Genomic DNA, 18239 nt, shown 5'->3' on the forward strand with positions numbered 1-18239 from the left:
ACTGCATTTAAAGTGCTATGGTAGTCTTGATGACCAGTCAAAGCTACTCTACAGTTTTGCCATTCACAACTATTCACACTCATTCACTCGCATCGTCATATAGTATTTTTTTTTTTTTTCCACACATCTATCATGCTGGCACAGCCATCAGGAGCAACCTGGCAGCAAGCACACCAGCATGTAGACGAGATGATTGAACTCATGAGCCGAATGTATTGCCTGGTCCTATTCATACACATAAAACATTTATTTACTCTTTACAGTTTGAAGAGATAGACAGCTATTGAATGTTGGACATCAGTGGGGAGAGTTATACCAAAACTTAATGGAAACAAACTAGGTCACAAGTGTCAAACTCAAGACCCGGGGGCCCGCAAGTGATTAATTGGTCTTAAATCTGTGTTAAAATAGGTCTATACTGCTTTAAGGCATGCGTTATATACCATGAACTACATTTCCCACAATGCATGGCGATTGCGTTACCCGCAAAGTGACTAGATCGCAGTGTATCATTGTATATGCATCATGCGACGAGTGAAATAGAGATTGAGACTTAGATTGAAGGCTGGCCCTTTGAGGGTAACCATTATGCTAATGTGGCCCTCAGTGAAAATGAGTTTGACACCCCTGAACTAGGTGATAACCTGCCCATCAGAAAAAAAATCGGATTCATCTGTCAAAAATGTTTGTACAGTAGTACTGCTTCCAGATAAACCCACGCCGATGAAATCATACCCTCCTTGGTGGAGGTAACCTAAAATAGGTGTCATGTCACATCATTGATGGTTCAGATTAACAGGACAGGATGAAACATGGGTCTTCCATTGTGCTTACTGTAAGTAAGCAGAGGTGAACATTCCTCTTATCACACACAAACAGAGAGCAGCCTCACATGATGACTTGATTTAATCTGTGACTTCGACCACTACTGATACACTCACTCCTGCATATGAGATAATCTGTATTATGCAATTGAATATTTGTTTTCTTTAAATGGACACAGACACAGAATCCTCTCCTGATTCTATTTGTACACAATCGTTCAGATATTTTTATGCACTCGTCTATTAATCTATCTGTAATCACACAGGAGTTTATTATCCTCGGTGTGGTGTTTTAACTGATAAATTTACTGCTGAAAACATCTGGTGGTGCTCTGTAATGAACATTTACACTGACTCGCAGGAGCCATTGCTGATGCAGAAATGAGCAGTATGTAATCAAAACGATCCCACTATACATGGAAATGAAATGACCCTGCAGCTGGGGGCAATAAATCAGCAGCCATTGGACTCACCAGCTGCAGGTTCATTATTACTATGATAAAACCCACTGATTTGTACACTGGAGCACACTTGGCACTGTTGTCTACCTCATCAGCCAAATAGTCTTGGTGGTGCATCACTTGTTTTTTTTTTTGGTTGTTCTTTTTGGGGGGGTCGAGCATGCTCTGATAAATTCATACAATAACAGCCATCTTCCACTGTTCATTATATGAAAAACGTTATCTTAATTGAACATTCACCTCTCTATAAAACAGACAACAGCCATTTCCTGTTTGCCCTGCATGCTGTCTAAAACAATGGATCCTTACCAATCAGCAGAAGCTGAATGTTAATGAGAATGTGCTGGAGCCAGTGGCAGAATACAATACTGGCCCCATTCAGACTTGGGTATGGCATTCAAACACATCCTGGATGAATCTCCCTTCATCGCATGTGATTGCATCTCTATAGAACTGTGGTAGATGACGTCATATGACCATATGTGGCAGAAAACACCTCGATTGATGTACACTAAACAACATAAATTAGGATTAGGGATGCACCGATTAATCGGCCAGTGACCGGAACCGGACGATTTTCACGTGATCGGCCGCAATCGCCGATCAGACAGAAATATTCCGATTTTAATAAGCCGGTCAAATGCACCCGCATCCCGCAGCATCAGCAACACACGTGCAAGCGGCTACACGCACATGTAGTAGAGTGTTAGGCTGGGCGGTATACCGGTTCACACCGAATACTGTTTTTATTTGTTTCAATCACTGAATGAAGCCTGTCATATTTAAGACAAGAGTCAGGACCTTAAATCACTTACACAAAACCTTTGATCAGCGCTCAGCATTTGTTTGTTTGTTATTTAAACCAGTGTGCGCAGAGAGAGAGAGGCATTGTTGGCACGGGGCGGGAGAGAGAGAGAGAGAGCGAGAGAGAGAGAGAGCGAGAGAGAGTGAGCTCTTGGTCATTAGTTCATTTACTTATTTGTGTGTAGGTACTATGTTGTGAAATATGTTTAAACTTAAATAAACTACACATACAGGTAGTGATTCGTTTTTGTATTTTTAGTTGGATATTGGATGTGAACTGATTGTATTTCTATGTTAAAATGTTCTATTAAAGAAAATATGTAAAAATATATATATTTCTGTATGCTGTAAAGTGGTTTAAAAAAATTAAATCGGAATCGGCTAAAATTGGTATCGGCAGGTCAAACTTCTTGAAAAATCGGAATCTGCCCCAAAAATGGCAATCGGTGCATCCCTAATTAGGATAGATGTTATAGTTGGGTGGATATATATTGTGCCCAAACAGTCAGAGACAGACTGACAAGCTAGAACATTTTTACCGGATCCCCACAGATCCAGTGGAGGTCAATCACTGCTATGCGCTCACACCAAGCAGAAGAAGACAGTGATGGATTATGTGATTAACTCCTGGAAAATCATGGACTCAGACTAGATTCATCAAGACCATACATTATCCAAGAGTTTAAAAAGCTACTATTAACGTCACTGGTAACTGTTTATAGATGTAGTAAATTAGCATTACTTACACATCTTTACACAAAACAGGCCTTAATAAAGATTTTTTTTTTTTTTTTTTAAATATGCTCAAGTAATGCTTATCAAAGGTACGTTCATTTAGTGCTATAATACATAAACAGACTTCCTACACATTTTCCATTTCAAAATTCCATACTTTTCCAGACTCAAATCACCCGACTTCTTGGAAGATTTTTCAGTCAATATTAAACACCTGAATACCAATTGTTAGATGCTTATTATGTAAATAAATGGTTTTAAAATCATTTACAAATTTTTCATGAAGCCAGCCCTCTAAAAACTTGCATCGACCCATGACACTGTCGCGGCCAACAATAGGTGGCTGGCTCGACGACAGGTATGGAAAATAATAAATGAGAATAACAGTCAGTAACAGGTAACATGGTAACTCGACACCATTCTACAGCCAGCTTGATTAGTTTCATATCATCTACAGGTAGGCTATATTGCGTTAACTTGTTTTGATTTGTATATATTAATATATTTAATTTTAGAAAGTGAGATACAACTGGAAACACAAATAACAATAAATATATGAGTAAATAACTGTTAACTGTTAGTAAATGCTTAACAGCATACATGTCAATAAATGAACCCTTATTGTAAAATGATACAGATCAATTTCAAAGGATGCTCTCAGCAAGTGTGACACAATTAAGCAAAAACAGCTCAGAATCTAGCAATTACGAGGTGACACCAGTTCTTCTACATTTTACTTAAAAAAAGATCATAAATGCATGAGCTTATTTGGTTCAGGGGCTTAGACTTCACTAATTTACTGCTTCATAACATACTTAAAGATGTCTGGTTTACAGATTAGAAGGTCCATGATGTTACACACTCGCAGGTGTGTGTTTGCTTCTTTTGACTATTTTTAATGTCACATCATCATCAACACACACTTTGATTTAAAGCCGATCGGTAGTTGAAAATATACCTTTCAAAATAATGACCTCGGCCCAATACAACAAAAGCAGCAATATTGTTCAGTGAAACTATCAATGATGTGAAAGCTGCACTGACTGAGTACTCTTTTAAAAATATATCTGATGTGCAAATGAATTGCATGCAAAATGCACATGTGTGTATATGTGTGTGTGTGTGTCGGTACCAGTGACTATAAGAGTGAAAGAGAAGAAGAAGAGTTAGTAGTAGCTGAGTGAATGAAAAGCTCCATGAAAGCTGCTATAATGAGCTTTATTTGGTACAATAAAATGTGCATTTATGTTTTTCCTTCCCATGACACAAATGTGTAATTTTGTTGCTGCTTCCAACCTTTATTGTAGTAAAGTAGAGGAATGTTGTGGTTTCCTCATCAGTCTATGAAATGTAGCTGAAGTGATTTCATCCTTTACTCGCTCAATCTCTTTCCATCACCAGTATTTATCTACACACTATCTATATCTAACTATCTTTTCAAGCACATAAATTATTGTGCCAGAATGAAAATGTGCATACAAAAACAGGACATTCTGTACCCTGAGAAGGTTCTCACTTTAATAAGGGACCCATTTTAATAACACATTCAAAAGAATAGGGCCACAAACCTCCTCTTAATGTGTTTTTTGTGATCATACGTGTTCAAGCTGATTTGGAGTGTGATCAGCTTAGTGTGCATTTCGACACATTTAGACATTCAGAACAGAGAAGGAATAAGGTTAGGGCCAATACAAGTGTTGAGGTTAGGAATGAGGCTAGGGTTAGGCTAAGTGGATATCAACTGTTGGCTCACACTCTGATCTGAGTGCCAAAATGCACCATCCAGTGCGCCTCTTTAAGATGTGGATGGAAACAGTGCAAGTCAAATGGAATCTGACCTTTGTCCAAATCTGATTTGGACCACTTCCATATGTGGTCAAGTGTCTGAACAGCAAAAAACGACCTGATGAGTTCATGTCATACATGATCAAAGAAGAATTGGAGAATAAGAATTGGAGATACATCCTAAATATCGCTATTCATACTGTCATGAACAAAAACAAAAAACAAATCTGAAGCATATACGAGCAAAAAATACCCTTCCGTAAGCTTACAGGAAATCTGATATTACCCTCATTCTCTCTCTCACTTTCTCGGGTGTCTCCTGGGTTTTGACGTCTTGGCTTATTTGCTGTCGTGTGCATTTTTCCACAGACTTAAATTCACGCATTGCTGATTATTCCTCATATTTGCTTTCCTCTCGCGTCCTCATCATGACGCTGAAGGAGTTGAGGAGGAACATCCCCCCCCCCCTCCCACCACACATGTGTCTCCTCCCTTTATGACAGCTAGCTGGGTGGAGGAGCAATTAGTGTCACCTGAAAGCATTTCTCTCACGATGGCTTGGTCGCATGAAAACTCATCTCAGCAAAGACCTGACACCTTAAAAAAGCTCATCAGGATCAAGCTGGCCTTCTTTATGTCCTGCCTTACTCCCCTAAGGCACAACGTGATAAAGGCTTCCCTCTGCCTCATATCCAGTTGATTAAAGGCAGCAAACCTGTCTTGGCCCCCATTACTCAGTCAGGCTCATTATCATACGTCTTGTCTGCTACGCCTTTTTGTGCCATTTGTGCAACCACAGACCAAAGTCACATAAAAACCAAGGCATGGGCATTACATTTTTTATTCAGTCTTCATCTTCTTCTTCTCCTCATGCTGTACAGTGAGGTGTATTGTTGCCTTCCACAGTTCAAAGTTCTTGATTTGCAGCACTTCTTAATTCTTGCTCAAATCCTTCCATCACAGATCAAAATAATTTTTCCAAAAAAAAAAGAGGCTCCGTCACTCATGCACACACATGCCCACAGATCAGCCACATGAAGAACAGAATTTGTGCATAGTTCTGACTCACATCTCATTGAAATAATGCATTTGTTGAAGATTACTTGGTGGTTTATATTAATTGTATTAATTTTAATAAATATTTTATGTCCACCCCTCATTCAAATGATCTTTTAATTGATCCATAATGAAATAACAAAAAAGACCATTGGGTGTCTTGCATACACGGTGAAAATGAATTGCACCTCTGCATTTAACCCATTCTTTTTACACTATTGGTAACTAACTATTGGGTGCCTTGCTCAGGGGCACCCCAGCAAGGTCTTGCATTCACACAAAACCCAGTCTGAGTTGAACTCTATAAAAATTACACTACACTGCCCTGTAGAGTCATCTGCTGATTTAACACATTCCCACTGAGAAAAACTAATTTATTACTGGGATTAAACAGGTTTATTGACATGTGGGAATGAGGATGAAGTCTCCTTCATCCCAACATTTGGCGGATTTACCTGAGATTATTGTAACCTTTGTGAACCCAATAAAATGGCTCTTAACACCATTGCCGGAGATTTGTCTCCCTCTGTGGTGTTTTTTTCACACCTGATGATTGAGAGAAAGAATAAGAAAAACAACAATGACACATTTGGAGCTCAGTGACAATGTTATGCTGGTTACAGGCTACCCAAATCAGCATGTTCCAATGGGTGTTGTGTTCTAAAAAGTTTTTGGTTTTTTTTACCAGTAGGAATGAAGTATAAGTGTTGAAAATAAAGATGAAAGGATTACAGGCACTGCTGCATCCTACACTTCTTTTTCTTTTTCAAGACAAGGTATAAAGATGTGCCTTTCGGAGAAACTTCTTAACACTCGTCTGTGCCTTTTCATCTAATGAGAGAACTGGCTGTCACTGAACACCAACACAACAAATTTAATTACCTTTCTTGAGCCACACTCTGCCACGGTCAGTGCCATCAGCATTTTTGCTCCCTTTGTAAGAAATACTGAAATTAAAATGAGGGTGCGAGGATCAATACAGCAATTCAGCCGGCACTGAGAGGAGACTGTGTGTCAAGTATTGTTGCAGCTTATTAACATGACTATTGATTGGAGTCAGAGGAGCATGGGTGCAGAAGCAGCATCAAATACCAATCGTTAACCCGAGAGCTGGGGTTAGCTTTAAACACTGCAAACTCTGTAACGTCTCAATCCTTAAAGGGCCAGTTCACTGATGCACCAGACAGTGCTTCGTTTGTGTCTTAACTCATTAGAGCACATATAGATTTGAGCTCATTTATTCATTTGGCCAAGTTTTGTTTGAAACAATATTCATTTGAGGATGACAAACTTGGACTCAAAACATTTGCTATAAGCTTTAATTGGTGAAACAACCACTCCATGTCTTTCACTTTATGAATAATTCGACATTTAGCAGAACTCTGACCACAGGGCTACTTCCAATTTTGTAATCCACCAAGCATGTTTTTGAAAACCGTCTCTATTTGGCTATTCTACTTTTTCACCAATATAATTAGAACAACAAAATAAAAACAACGGTCCAAAAGAGAAAATTGTAATAATGGTAATTTGTGCCTGTGGTGTCATACCCACACTAGCCACTGAATTAGGTGAACCTGATATCAGCCAATCACATGGCAGCAAATCAAACATGGTCAAGACAGCCTGCTGAAGTTCAACCGAGCATCAGAAGAAAGGTGATTTAAGTTTATCACCTTTGGCAAGGTTGTCGCTCTGATTATTTCAGCAACTGCTGATCTAATTGGCTTTTTATGCACAACGAGCTCTCGGGTTTACAGAGAGTGTGCGAAAAATAGAAAATATCCATTGAGCAGCATTTCTCTGGGACAAAAAGCCTTGCTGATGCCAAAGGTCAGAGGAGAATAACCAGACTCGTTCAAGATGATTGAAGGGCAACAGCAACTCAAATAACCACTGGTTGTAAACCAAGGTATGAAGAAGACCATCGCTGAACTAGTGGTCAACCGATACAGGTTTTTTATGGCCAATTCCGATTTTTTTTACATCAGCCATAGCCGATATCCGATATACGCACTGCCGATTTTTTTGAGTTGATTTTTTTTTTTGCCGATATTGCTTTATCTCCCTCCATTTACATGATAAAAATGACACAATGATAGCAAATGTTACACAATTCTCAATTTAACCAAAAACATGTATTAACTAGAAAAGCACTCGGAGAGGGCAGACCTCCGCCAAGGCAGCTCAGACACCCCCCTCCCCCGCCATGGATCACACCTAAAATGTAATCACTTGTTCCTGGTCCCATAGCGGACATTTTCAGACAAACAAACTCAGAAAACATAGACTAGAAAAGCACTCAGAGAGTGCAGACCTCCGCCAATGCAGCTCAGTGCCAACAAAATACACCCTGCCGGCGCGTCTGGGTCGGACAGCAAGAGTTGTAACCAGCGATAACGTTATGGTCAGACAGCGAGAGTTGTAACCAGTGATAACGTCTACGGATCACGCCCAAAATATAATCACATGTTCCTGGTCCCATTGCGGACATTTCCTGAAATCATCATCAATTCATCCAAATTCAAAGAGCTGGATAAATAAAAAACCTGATAATATAAGAATACAAGTGCAAAAGAGTTTGAAGAAGGATGATGAAGAATAAAAGAGAAACAGTATTGACCTCAATATTCTTTCTAGTCATTGTCTTGAATGGTGCTACTTTAAACCTGTCAAAGAAGAGCCACACGTCTCCAATCAGCCTTTGTGGCAGTAGAAGAAATTGACTCCATCTGGGCTCCTAACCTCTGAAATGTATCATCCACTGTCTGTCACTCAATTCTCTTTCAGTGAGGATGGAGGATGATGCCGCCATGAAACAGAGCAGGGACAACCAGTGCAAAGCTTGGGATGGTAAAACTCTTCGAGGCCCAGGCAGGTAGTAGATCACTGAGCAGAGGAAATGGAGAAATTAGAGAGGGACAGATGGTCTGGACAGAGCTGATAACTTGCCAACCCACCAGATTTATTTGCTCAAAAAAAAAAAAAAAAAAAAAAAAGCATTATAGATTTTTAGCACTTTAATGCCAACGAAAACCTCTGTCTGTCCTCTACTGAAATCTCATCATTGTAGGCAGAGTAGAGGATGGAAATGGAGGGCTCAAATAAGATGTGCTTGTAATATTGCTACTTTATCAGTGAAATATATCTCATCAGAGGGGCTACTGTATATTTAAAATTAGCATTCAAAATTGGCATTTCAATCCTAGTTCCAATTACAATTTTTCTCTTTCACTGCAGTCTAGGTTGCCAGATATAGATAGTTTTTTTTATTATTTACATCGAAGATTTCATTCATAATCAATAATCAGTAATCGGTAATGCGATACATCAAACCCAAACATATATATATATACATATATATATATATATATATATATATATATATATATATATATATATATATATATATATATATATATATATATATAAATATATATATATAAATATAAATATAAATATATATATATAACCCCAAATTTATCGCATAATTCATATAAAAACAACAATTACATAAGTGTGTTTTTTTTTCCAAGTCCATTGTTTACTACACTATTAGTTCCTATGTTCTGAAAGTGGCTGTTACATCAGCCTCCTAATATTTGCTCACTTATTCTGCAAATAAATCATAATGTGGCCTGCGTCACCAGATGGGGCGATACATTATATGCCGTAAGCTGCAATGGCAGCGGGGGTTGAACAGTCAGGCTAAGGGCACTAAATTCTCCCGCTACATTTTCCATTCTCCCTACCCATGCAAACTGCCAGACTACTATAAACGTATTGGCTAAATAAAGAAAAGGTCTGGTCTTATTTATAACTCCCCGATCTGTGATCTTCTTTAATGCTGGTGGAAATCTGAAGAATCTCTGATGCCTATTATGTTTGTTTATGGAACTGTAAGTGTGTACACCAACATGAATATTTATCATATAGCCTCTGAATCTGTCCTTCAGAGTTTTCCCCCACACCCAATTCCCCTCCTTTGCCCTTGCAAACTGCTGGTCTGTCTGGTATAATGATGACTCCCTTCCATAACGGCGGCTGGCTGCCAAAACAAGAACAGGCACTTCAACCATAATGTCCCCTCCTACAGCTCAGTTCTTCTCCTCTGAAGTGTGCTGGGGCAGAAGTATTTTCCCCTATGGTAATGCTCAGCATGGTAAATGCTATCAAAGCCCAGCTGATCAAAGTGAATTCTGTGACATATACTTTTGTCTGTCAAAACATATGCAGTATCACAGGGAAAAAAAATCTAACCAAATAGTTTGATTCCTGCATATTCTGTGTGATCAGAAAAGTGGGAGCAGTCTATTTATTGGTTACTTTTAGGTTATGATTTAAGATATTTAGATTGGCTACAAATGAAACATGAAGAAAGTGGACTCATGAGTCATAAAACAGCATTTATCTACAATGTGTAATTGGTTTATCTCATGAAGCATTTTATGCGAGGAAAACCACTGTAATTGGAAAGATCCAGTCTCCAGTATAATGTACTGCTTCAATCTCTATTTGTGATGTCTACTTTTTCTTCAGGTTCCAGGTCATGTCAAGTTGCTTTTTTTATTTTTTATTTTTTTGCTTTTCTCTAATGTTTGTCTGTTCTTCCTCCCTTTGTCTCTCCATGTGTGTCTCACTCACTGGCTCCACTTCTTAATACACTGATGTGATTTGCTGGGTGATGTCACATGGTGATTTACAATGAATGCAATTGGTGATAATTCACAGGATCTTAAGTGCTGTAAAGGCACTTTTTCAGCAAAAAAAAAAAAAAATAAAACATGACAACAAATCATTCAAGTTCAAATCTTACAGTGGTCCAGTAGAGGTCGCTGTGAGTGTAGCTTGATCTTTTGAATGCCTTCTTGGCTCATCAGAAAAATTAGATTGTGATATGTTGTCCTCCTGAACTGCAAATGATGACACCAAAGCATCTAAAAAGTGTGTGGAAGTATATCTACACCATAGCTAAGTATCAAACAGATCTGCTGAGTAAACAGTTTAGCTAAGCTTACCCGGATTTCCACTGGACACGGAACGGCCGCGGAACGGCAGCGGCGCGGTTCTGCTTCGTCCTCTGCCCAGCGTCAATCCCCACCGGGCGCGTTAAGGCAGCGTCGCGGAGCCTTGGGAGCCGGCGGTATTCACGGAAGATCGCGCGATAATCTCGAACGGACGCGAGTTCGCGAGATCCAGCGATAGACTGTGTGTATTAAGTAAACAACAACACAGCTTCTTTTCATTCTCCTACGTGGAAGAACTGTTGATCTGGTGTCATAAATGATTTTATGTTTCTCCACTTCAACAATCAGTCTCTCGTCGTACATTATGACTCTCCGAGACGCTCTGATTAATCGACTGTTGACCTGGCAGCACCGGTCACGACGTAATGTTGATGTGAAGTTGTGACAGGCTATATGACCTGCGTATTGTGTTTTATTTTGAAAGGGGGGCGGAAATATTTTACCTTGATTCTGTGTTGGACTTCCTGTCTTGTGCGATCTGCTTCGTTGAAATTTACGAGGTTCAGCAGCGGCAACGGAAAAAATAGAACTGATTCCTATCGATAGCGCTGCGGCGCGGCGAGCCGCTTCTGGGCCGCTGCTGAGACGCGCCGCAGCGCGGCCGGTGGGAATGCTCTCATTGATTAGAATGGAAGCGATTTGCAACGGCGACCGCGCCGCGGCCGTTCCGCGTCCAGTGGAAATCCAGGGTTAGCTGTAAGATCTGTTCTGTGCTGAACTGCTGCGCCGTGCTCCGGCATCTGTCAAAAATTTAATTTTTCTATCTGCTGCGGAGGGCTCCGGATCGCCGGAGCTAATCCAGAGTAGGCATGCAGACATTCCGCAGTTAGTCGACATACACACATCAACTTTAAGTGAAACCTATCGCACCGGACCCGCAGACACAACCGAAAGTGGTGGAAATCCGGTGTCACCATTCCATTTCAAGTGTGTTGTTGAACCTATGTAGCCTTCCTAGCAGAAAAACTCATTCAAATAACTTAATTATATACATACACACATATACACATAGTATATGTGTATATGTGTGTATGTATGTGTGCGTGTGATGTAAAGCTTGTTCTGAATAATATTTTCTGCACCTGCACGCATTCACACACACACACACACACACGCTGTTACAGTCTACTTTGTGATCTCCTTTAAAACCCTGAGACCTGGATAGCCTCCAGGCAGAGGAGCTTCACATGCAGCTGATGAGAAGGTATGACAAATACTTGACCTCAATTGTATCCTTGTATCGTCAGCTGGTTTTATGTCTTTGCCAAGAGGAGACACTGTGGCTCCTCATTCTCTTGTGCTGTGCCAAGAAGTTGTCTTTATAGTTTGCCATCAGATCATTAACAGTTTAGCAGTAGGAGGGAGAGAGACAGCGAGTCCCATCTGTTCACATTGTAGTGCTGAGACACACATGGCTCCCTCCTGCTCCTTTATCAAGCCTGGTAGATGTTTGAGGATAAAAAAGCCTATATGTCTTCCATTTATGGTCTTGTAGTTTCTAAAGTCTCAAAAGAAACTTCATGCAAGTTAAGAGCTGACACTCAAAAGTGGCAACATTTAAATGTGCATGCGTATACGCATACAAGTGCCCGTGAGTATGCCTGTGCTCATAAGTGGTTCAAGATTTACTTAAGTTACCCAGCGTGGTAGCTTTCGGACAAAAAGGCCCTCTCAAACATAATACTCTGCCAAGACTTATCTTAGCCCTGCAGAGGCTGCAAGACAAAGCTCACACATTTTAAAGTCTCCAGTGGTAAATGAGGCATTTGAAGAATTGCAAATGCCAGAGAACACACACAGTTAATTTTTGTAACCTTTTGTGAACAAGCAAACAATCAACCTGAGAAAAACCCTGTCACTGGTGTCCATCCACCTCCTCAACTCAGCAATTTGCTGCCTGTCTGTTTCCAGAAACTCACACAAGAACAGCAAAGACTGTATCAGCCAAGACATTTTTACCCCTTCCCCTTTAGAGGAGGGAGTGGTTAAAATCCAGCCACTTGGAAACCTGTAGTGATATCATCCATAAGATTCGGCCGGCACAATATTTACGTTATGCAAAATTCACTTGGCTCCTATTGGGCAATACTAGCGGTCAATCACACTGGTGTCCACTCATAATATGAGTAATTATGTAGCATGGATCTTCTTTTAAAGGGAGATTCATTTGGGGGCCATGGGGCGCTGGTGAAAATCAAAGCTGACATAGGGCGAATGATGGCGTACACCCTGCACCGTAGCAGATTAATGTGATCAAAAATTCACATCAGGTGCTGTTGAAAAAACACCTGACATTTTGTATTTTATATACAGTTTATTTTTAACGCATGAGGCATGAGCCCTCACACTTCATACTAACCCTCGACTTTAGAAAGAATCGGGAAAAAGTAGACCTACACATAAACGCACAAAACGGAGGACTGGAAATATGCCAGTACTCCTCTGCAGTTTATATATTTAAAAAAAATAAATGAATACCAGAGAGCACAATTCATTGTTAAAGGGTGCAAGGTTAAAATCACTGATTTATAGCATCTTTCAGCTACTTATGTTTGTTTAATGCCTCACAACGTTAATGTTTTGGCACAGTCCCACATTTTTGTATGGATAAACACAGCAGATTTTAATCGATACACCATTGTAACTGGTAACTGGTCAAATTAATGGAGCAAAAAGAGCTGAAACGATATTAAACCTTGCAATTAAAATGTTTGCCTGGTCTGAGACACAAATCCTATGTGCACTGTGTGTATTGCTGACCTATATCTGCATAATATTTTCAGTAGGCTACGTGTTTATCCGTAGTGATAGTGTTTAATGTATGTGTGCAGGCCAAAAAAAGCCAAATTGACAAAAAAAATGAGGACGATATATTAACAGAAATGGTATTTATAGTTTTATAGTAGTATTATCTACCAGCTTTAAGAGCACTCACCTGAACCTCGATGCCATATCCCAGATAAACAGTCACTAAGTAGTTGCACTCAATTCCAGAGTCGAGTTGCTGCATGATTTCAATGTTTCCCTCTGGGTCAGTGAAATTCAGACTGCATGGCTCTGTAGAAGACAGTGATAAAAACACAAAAAACAAAACAGTGATTCCCCTTGTTCCTCATATTAATGAACTTTATGAAGACTCACCTGTGTCTCTGTTGTCCCTGTACCCTTCTAACTATGTCAGCAAATTTCCCCGCTAACACTGCTCATCTGAGCCTTCAGCCCTTGGTGGGCAGTGGAAAGGACGGGAAGGACACATCATTGAAAAATCAGATTGTTTTTGACACATGAGCAACTTTGTTATCCCCGATGGAGAGTCGAATGGCTGTGTGCAGCATGTGAAATGAACAGCAGTGATGCTGGTGACCTGGGTGTTTAATGTTCTCGTCCTCTGGAAAGGATGTGTTAAATATTATGGGAAACAACTTTAAATTTACACTGGGAAAAAAAAGGGATTGTATTGCTGCTATCATTTATTTTCAAGTGACTTGAACATTATTCTGCCTTGGCCCAGGCCACAGATGGTGAGGTTGCTTCAAAACACACTCATTCAACCTGTCTAAAAGAAAAGTAACTATGGGTCACTTTGGCCAACTCTTGAATTCGACCCGTAGGTCAATTTTTAGCACACCAGTATTTTTCAACTCAACCATGCACAAGTGTTCCAGGATAAGGAAAAATAGTATCTAAAAGATGGGAGTCAAACCCATGTCCATAACACCAAAGTACAATGCTTTAAACAGGAGGCAAACTGCCAGCAAACTGGACTAAACCAATGTTTTGTAAAGACTTTGGGTTAAGTTAGTTTTGCTTTTTGTTTACATATTACATATACTTATTTTTTTGAGCAGGCAGGAACAAGTCATTATAAGCCAGATGAGAACTGGACATAGCAGACGGAATAAACATTCAAGTGGATTATGCAATTTGTGTTAGGAGTAAGTGTGTGTGTGCATGTGAGTGTGTGAGAAACATATTATTAGCAAATTCAATAAATATGAGAGTGAAAGGAGGATAATGTATAGAGGACTGCAGTGGAGAGGAGTGGCCAACAACACTATCAAATGTAGAGACACAAAGGAGAAAATGTAGTGTATATTTGATTTTCTAATTCTAATTTGACTGTGAAACACATGGACGGCCAACCTGGACGGTTGCAGTGATGCAACACAAAAGATGCCAACTGCCAATAAACCCCAAAGGCTTTGGGTCTTGCTTTGTTCAAGCATTTTACTTGTTACCTTGAGTATAATTAAAGGATGTTGACCACTTAAAGAGGCATTGTATTTTTTCTTTTAATTGTGGGGGGTCCATTAGAAAAGTGTTTATTCAAAATAAAATTCCTGTTTACTCTTGCTCCTCTGCTCTGTCCTTTACATAAATATTTCATAATCAGTGAAAACATGAGTGTGGATGACTACCTGATGTTTGTGTAATGGTGATGGTGGTAGTTGTGGTCACCGTTGTGGACGTTCTGCTGGTACCTTCTTCTCGTGTTTGCTTGGGCAGTGGATGATCAGGGTTGGTTTTAGGTTTCAGTGGTGTTTCCCTAGCGTCCCCGTTTCCTGTCCTCATTGTGAAGGATGCGAGTGTGGTGCCGATGGAGAGCTCTCGCCCACTTTGAGGCCAAGTTCTCTGTGAGGATTGGTTGTATTCACTGCCTGAACCTCTGTTATTTGGAGCCACTGGAGTGGTGAGAGAGTGTGTTGTTGGCACCGCCATGTCTGCCTCCATGGTCCTCTCCTTAGTGGACTTTGTTTGTGGGACAGACATGGGTGGTTTAGGTGGTGTGGGAGAATATGTGGTGAGCGAAGATGTGGCAGCCACAGTAGCAGTTGAGGCAATCTCTGAGAAGGCTGGTGCATCTTCATGAGGAACCAGCTGAGTGGCAGGGTCTTCTGCTTCCAAGGCAGACATGGAGCCGGGCATGGTGGGGTATGCAGCCACAGAGTCATCCGTCCTAAAAAAATGCTGGTCCCCCTGGAAGTCCCTCGTAAGGAGATGCTCATGAAGCAGGAGCCCCTTGAGAACAGGCCGATGGTTGGGGATGTTCACTGGTGAGGCAGTGGTGACCAGGTGGGCTTCACTCTCCGTGTCCTGTGTTGGCGAGTGTGTGAAAAAGTCTGGATCCAGAGTTCTCTTACTGATACCATTGTTCAGCCCTAGAAGAAACAGAGTCAAGATATTGTGGTTATGCTGAGTATATTTCAATTCAGTAAACTATAAACTGAAGATACAGTACACAACAGCAGGAAGTCTCAACACTGCCAGCCATGGAGCTAATGACGGACATTCAATGAGGAAGACCTTGCGATGGTGATAATAGTGAAAATAATAGTGAAATGTCCATTATGACCTGAATTTAAATTGCATTAACATAAGTTAAACAAACTTTGTTTGAACCACCTTAAAATGCGTTACAGTACTTTAGTTGTGGTAATAATGTTCAATTATATCTTTATCTCCTCTCACATAATATGCATGGGCACTGTTGTCATTTCCTGTTATTTGAATGATCGGCTGTTCATTAACTGGTCTTGTCTGGTCACTGGCATATAGCAACCTATAATCTTGCTCCTATCTTTAGAAGTGTTGTTCTCTTGCTGTTTTAGTCCGTTCGTACTGCTGTAACCATGCCCCAACACCATCCGGTCTCTACAGTACCATTACACCCATCATTCTTCATCCATCATTAACCATCATCACCATCAGTGTGTAGTGGTGGGAGTTACCTAATTGCTGCTCAGACCAGATGCCTTTGTTAATATTTCCCCCACTGAGTCCAAGCACCAAAGATTTAATTGTACAATCTGTAATACATATCAATTTAAAATGTCCTTTTTGCCTGCAATTGGACTTAATATATGCATAATGCAATCGATAAATGCATGACAAAAGAAATGTCAGTTTGTGAGTGATATAGCTGTTCATTGGGTCACATGACAGTCTTCCAACTTGGCAGGCGGCTTACTAATGGCACAAGCGTACAGGGCTGACTTTGACATTGGATTTATTTGGCGAAGAAATGCAAGACATATTGACAGAAATGTAATGCAAGTAGTGCTAACGCGATAAGCGGCGGTTAACGGCGTCAACGTTAACGCATGACGCGTTTCCATGACGACTGACCGGAAAAAGACGTGCGTGACGTCATGTTTAGGGATTGTTAAAATGAGTCAAAACAGAGGCACACATACGCAGTACACAGGTACGCTGGTTATTTGTAGCGCTGCGACTCCGGACTCCGGTGTCGCGGCACGTAAACATGACGTCACGTGCGTCTGTTCCCAGTCAGTCGTTATGGAAATGCTAACGTTAACGTGCATTAAACTTGTGTCCAGCACTAAATACAAGCCATGTCACAATACAAGTTATTTCCCAAACAGCATTTCAACGTGGGCACCCATAAGGGTTATATTTCTGCTGACAATAAGGGTCCCAAGCAGGTTTCCCATGTTTGCCCAAAGGGGTTTCCCATAACTTTTCCAGGCTAGCGGGGTGAAAATGGGCAAATTATGGACCCCCACATGGACAAACCCACTATAGTGTCATCTTGAATATAATCCTTGTAGTACACCTCTTTATATGTACTAAATACTGTATGTATAATCTTGACATGTTTTGGTGAACAGTTTGTTGAAGTGTCATGAAAAGACATTCTGTTAAGGGCTCTGGAAATCTGGTCAGTGGCAGCTTTCAAACAGCAGGTGTATTATCAAAGACAAATTCCACAATAACACCCCACAGGCAGTGAAGTCTAACAGCCGAGACACACGAAATAGACTAGTTACTTGTGGGATGAAGGGGTTTAAAAGCACATTTTTCTTCGGCGTCCTCCCATATGGGCTACTGTTTTAATTCTCTGTGTTGTTTTAGTCACCAAGACACGCACCTCGTTCAAACACAAGGCAGGAATTGATCAAATTCCCACAGGAAATGCTCTTCACTTATTAATCCTACAAGAAAGTCTGATCAATTGTCATGAACATGTATAGTGGAAGATTAAATTACACTCATGGAATGACTACAATTAAAAGATCAAAATGAGTGTTCCCATAAAAATAAATTATCTAAGACCACCCTGAGTAGTTAGTAGCAGTTTACATCACAGAAATATGGTCTATAATATTTATATAGTGTTTTTCTATGACCCCTCAAAGCTGCTTTACACTACAGTATTTTGCCATTCACTCACACATTCACACATTCGTACACATCTTTCATACCCATTCACACACTGCTGGCACAGCTGTCAGGGGCAATGTGGGGTTAAGTGTCTTGCCCAGGGACACATCGAAATGTAGACTAGCAGAGTCGGGAATCGGGCCCACAACCTTCCAGTTGTTATTATGAAATAATGAAAAAAATCACAGAAGACATTTGCAGGGACAAGCAAATATCAAAGTCCCATGTGGCATTTTTCTTTTTCAGATAAAGCCAAAAGAAAATGTGCTTTCTGCGATGACTTTCTGACTCTCTCTGGTGGTTTGATGTTGACACTGTCGATCAATTAAACAGAGAGACTGAGTTTTTCCCCATCGAGAAACAGC

The 18239-nt window shown here is 40.3% G+C and overlaps 1 protein-coding gene across 1 annotated transcript in view; it reads right to left on the bottom strand.

The window, feature by feature from the left end:
* Positions 1–18239, bottom strand: part of LOC310940390 (seizure protein 6 homolog) — a gene marked incomplete at both ends in the record, with an annotated part of 63663 nt that overhangs the window by 41991 nt on the left and 3433 nt on the right. Inside the window, 2 exons of the mRNA XM_083905342.1 lie at positions 13628–13749; positions 15111–15851. Coding sequence (XP_083761468.1) covers positions 13628–13749; positions 15111–15851 — 863 coding nt within the window. The remainder of the gene's footprint in view (positions 1–13627; positions 13750–15110; positions 15852–18239) is intronic.

This window comes from Microchirus variegatus (assembly GCF_963457635.1).
Source record: "Microchirus variegatus genome assembly, chromosome: 2".
In the NCBI taxonomy this organism is placed as follows: Eukaryota; Metazoa; Chordata; class Actinopteri; order Pleuronectiformes; family Soleidae; genus Microchirus; species Microchirus variegatus.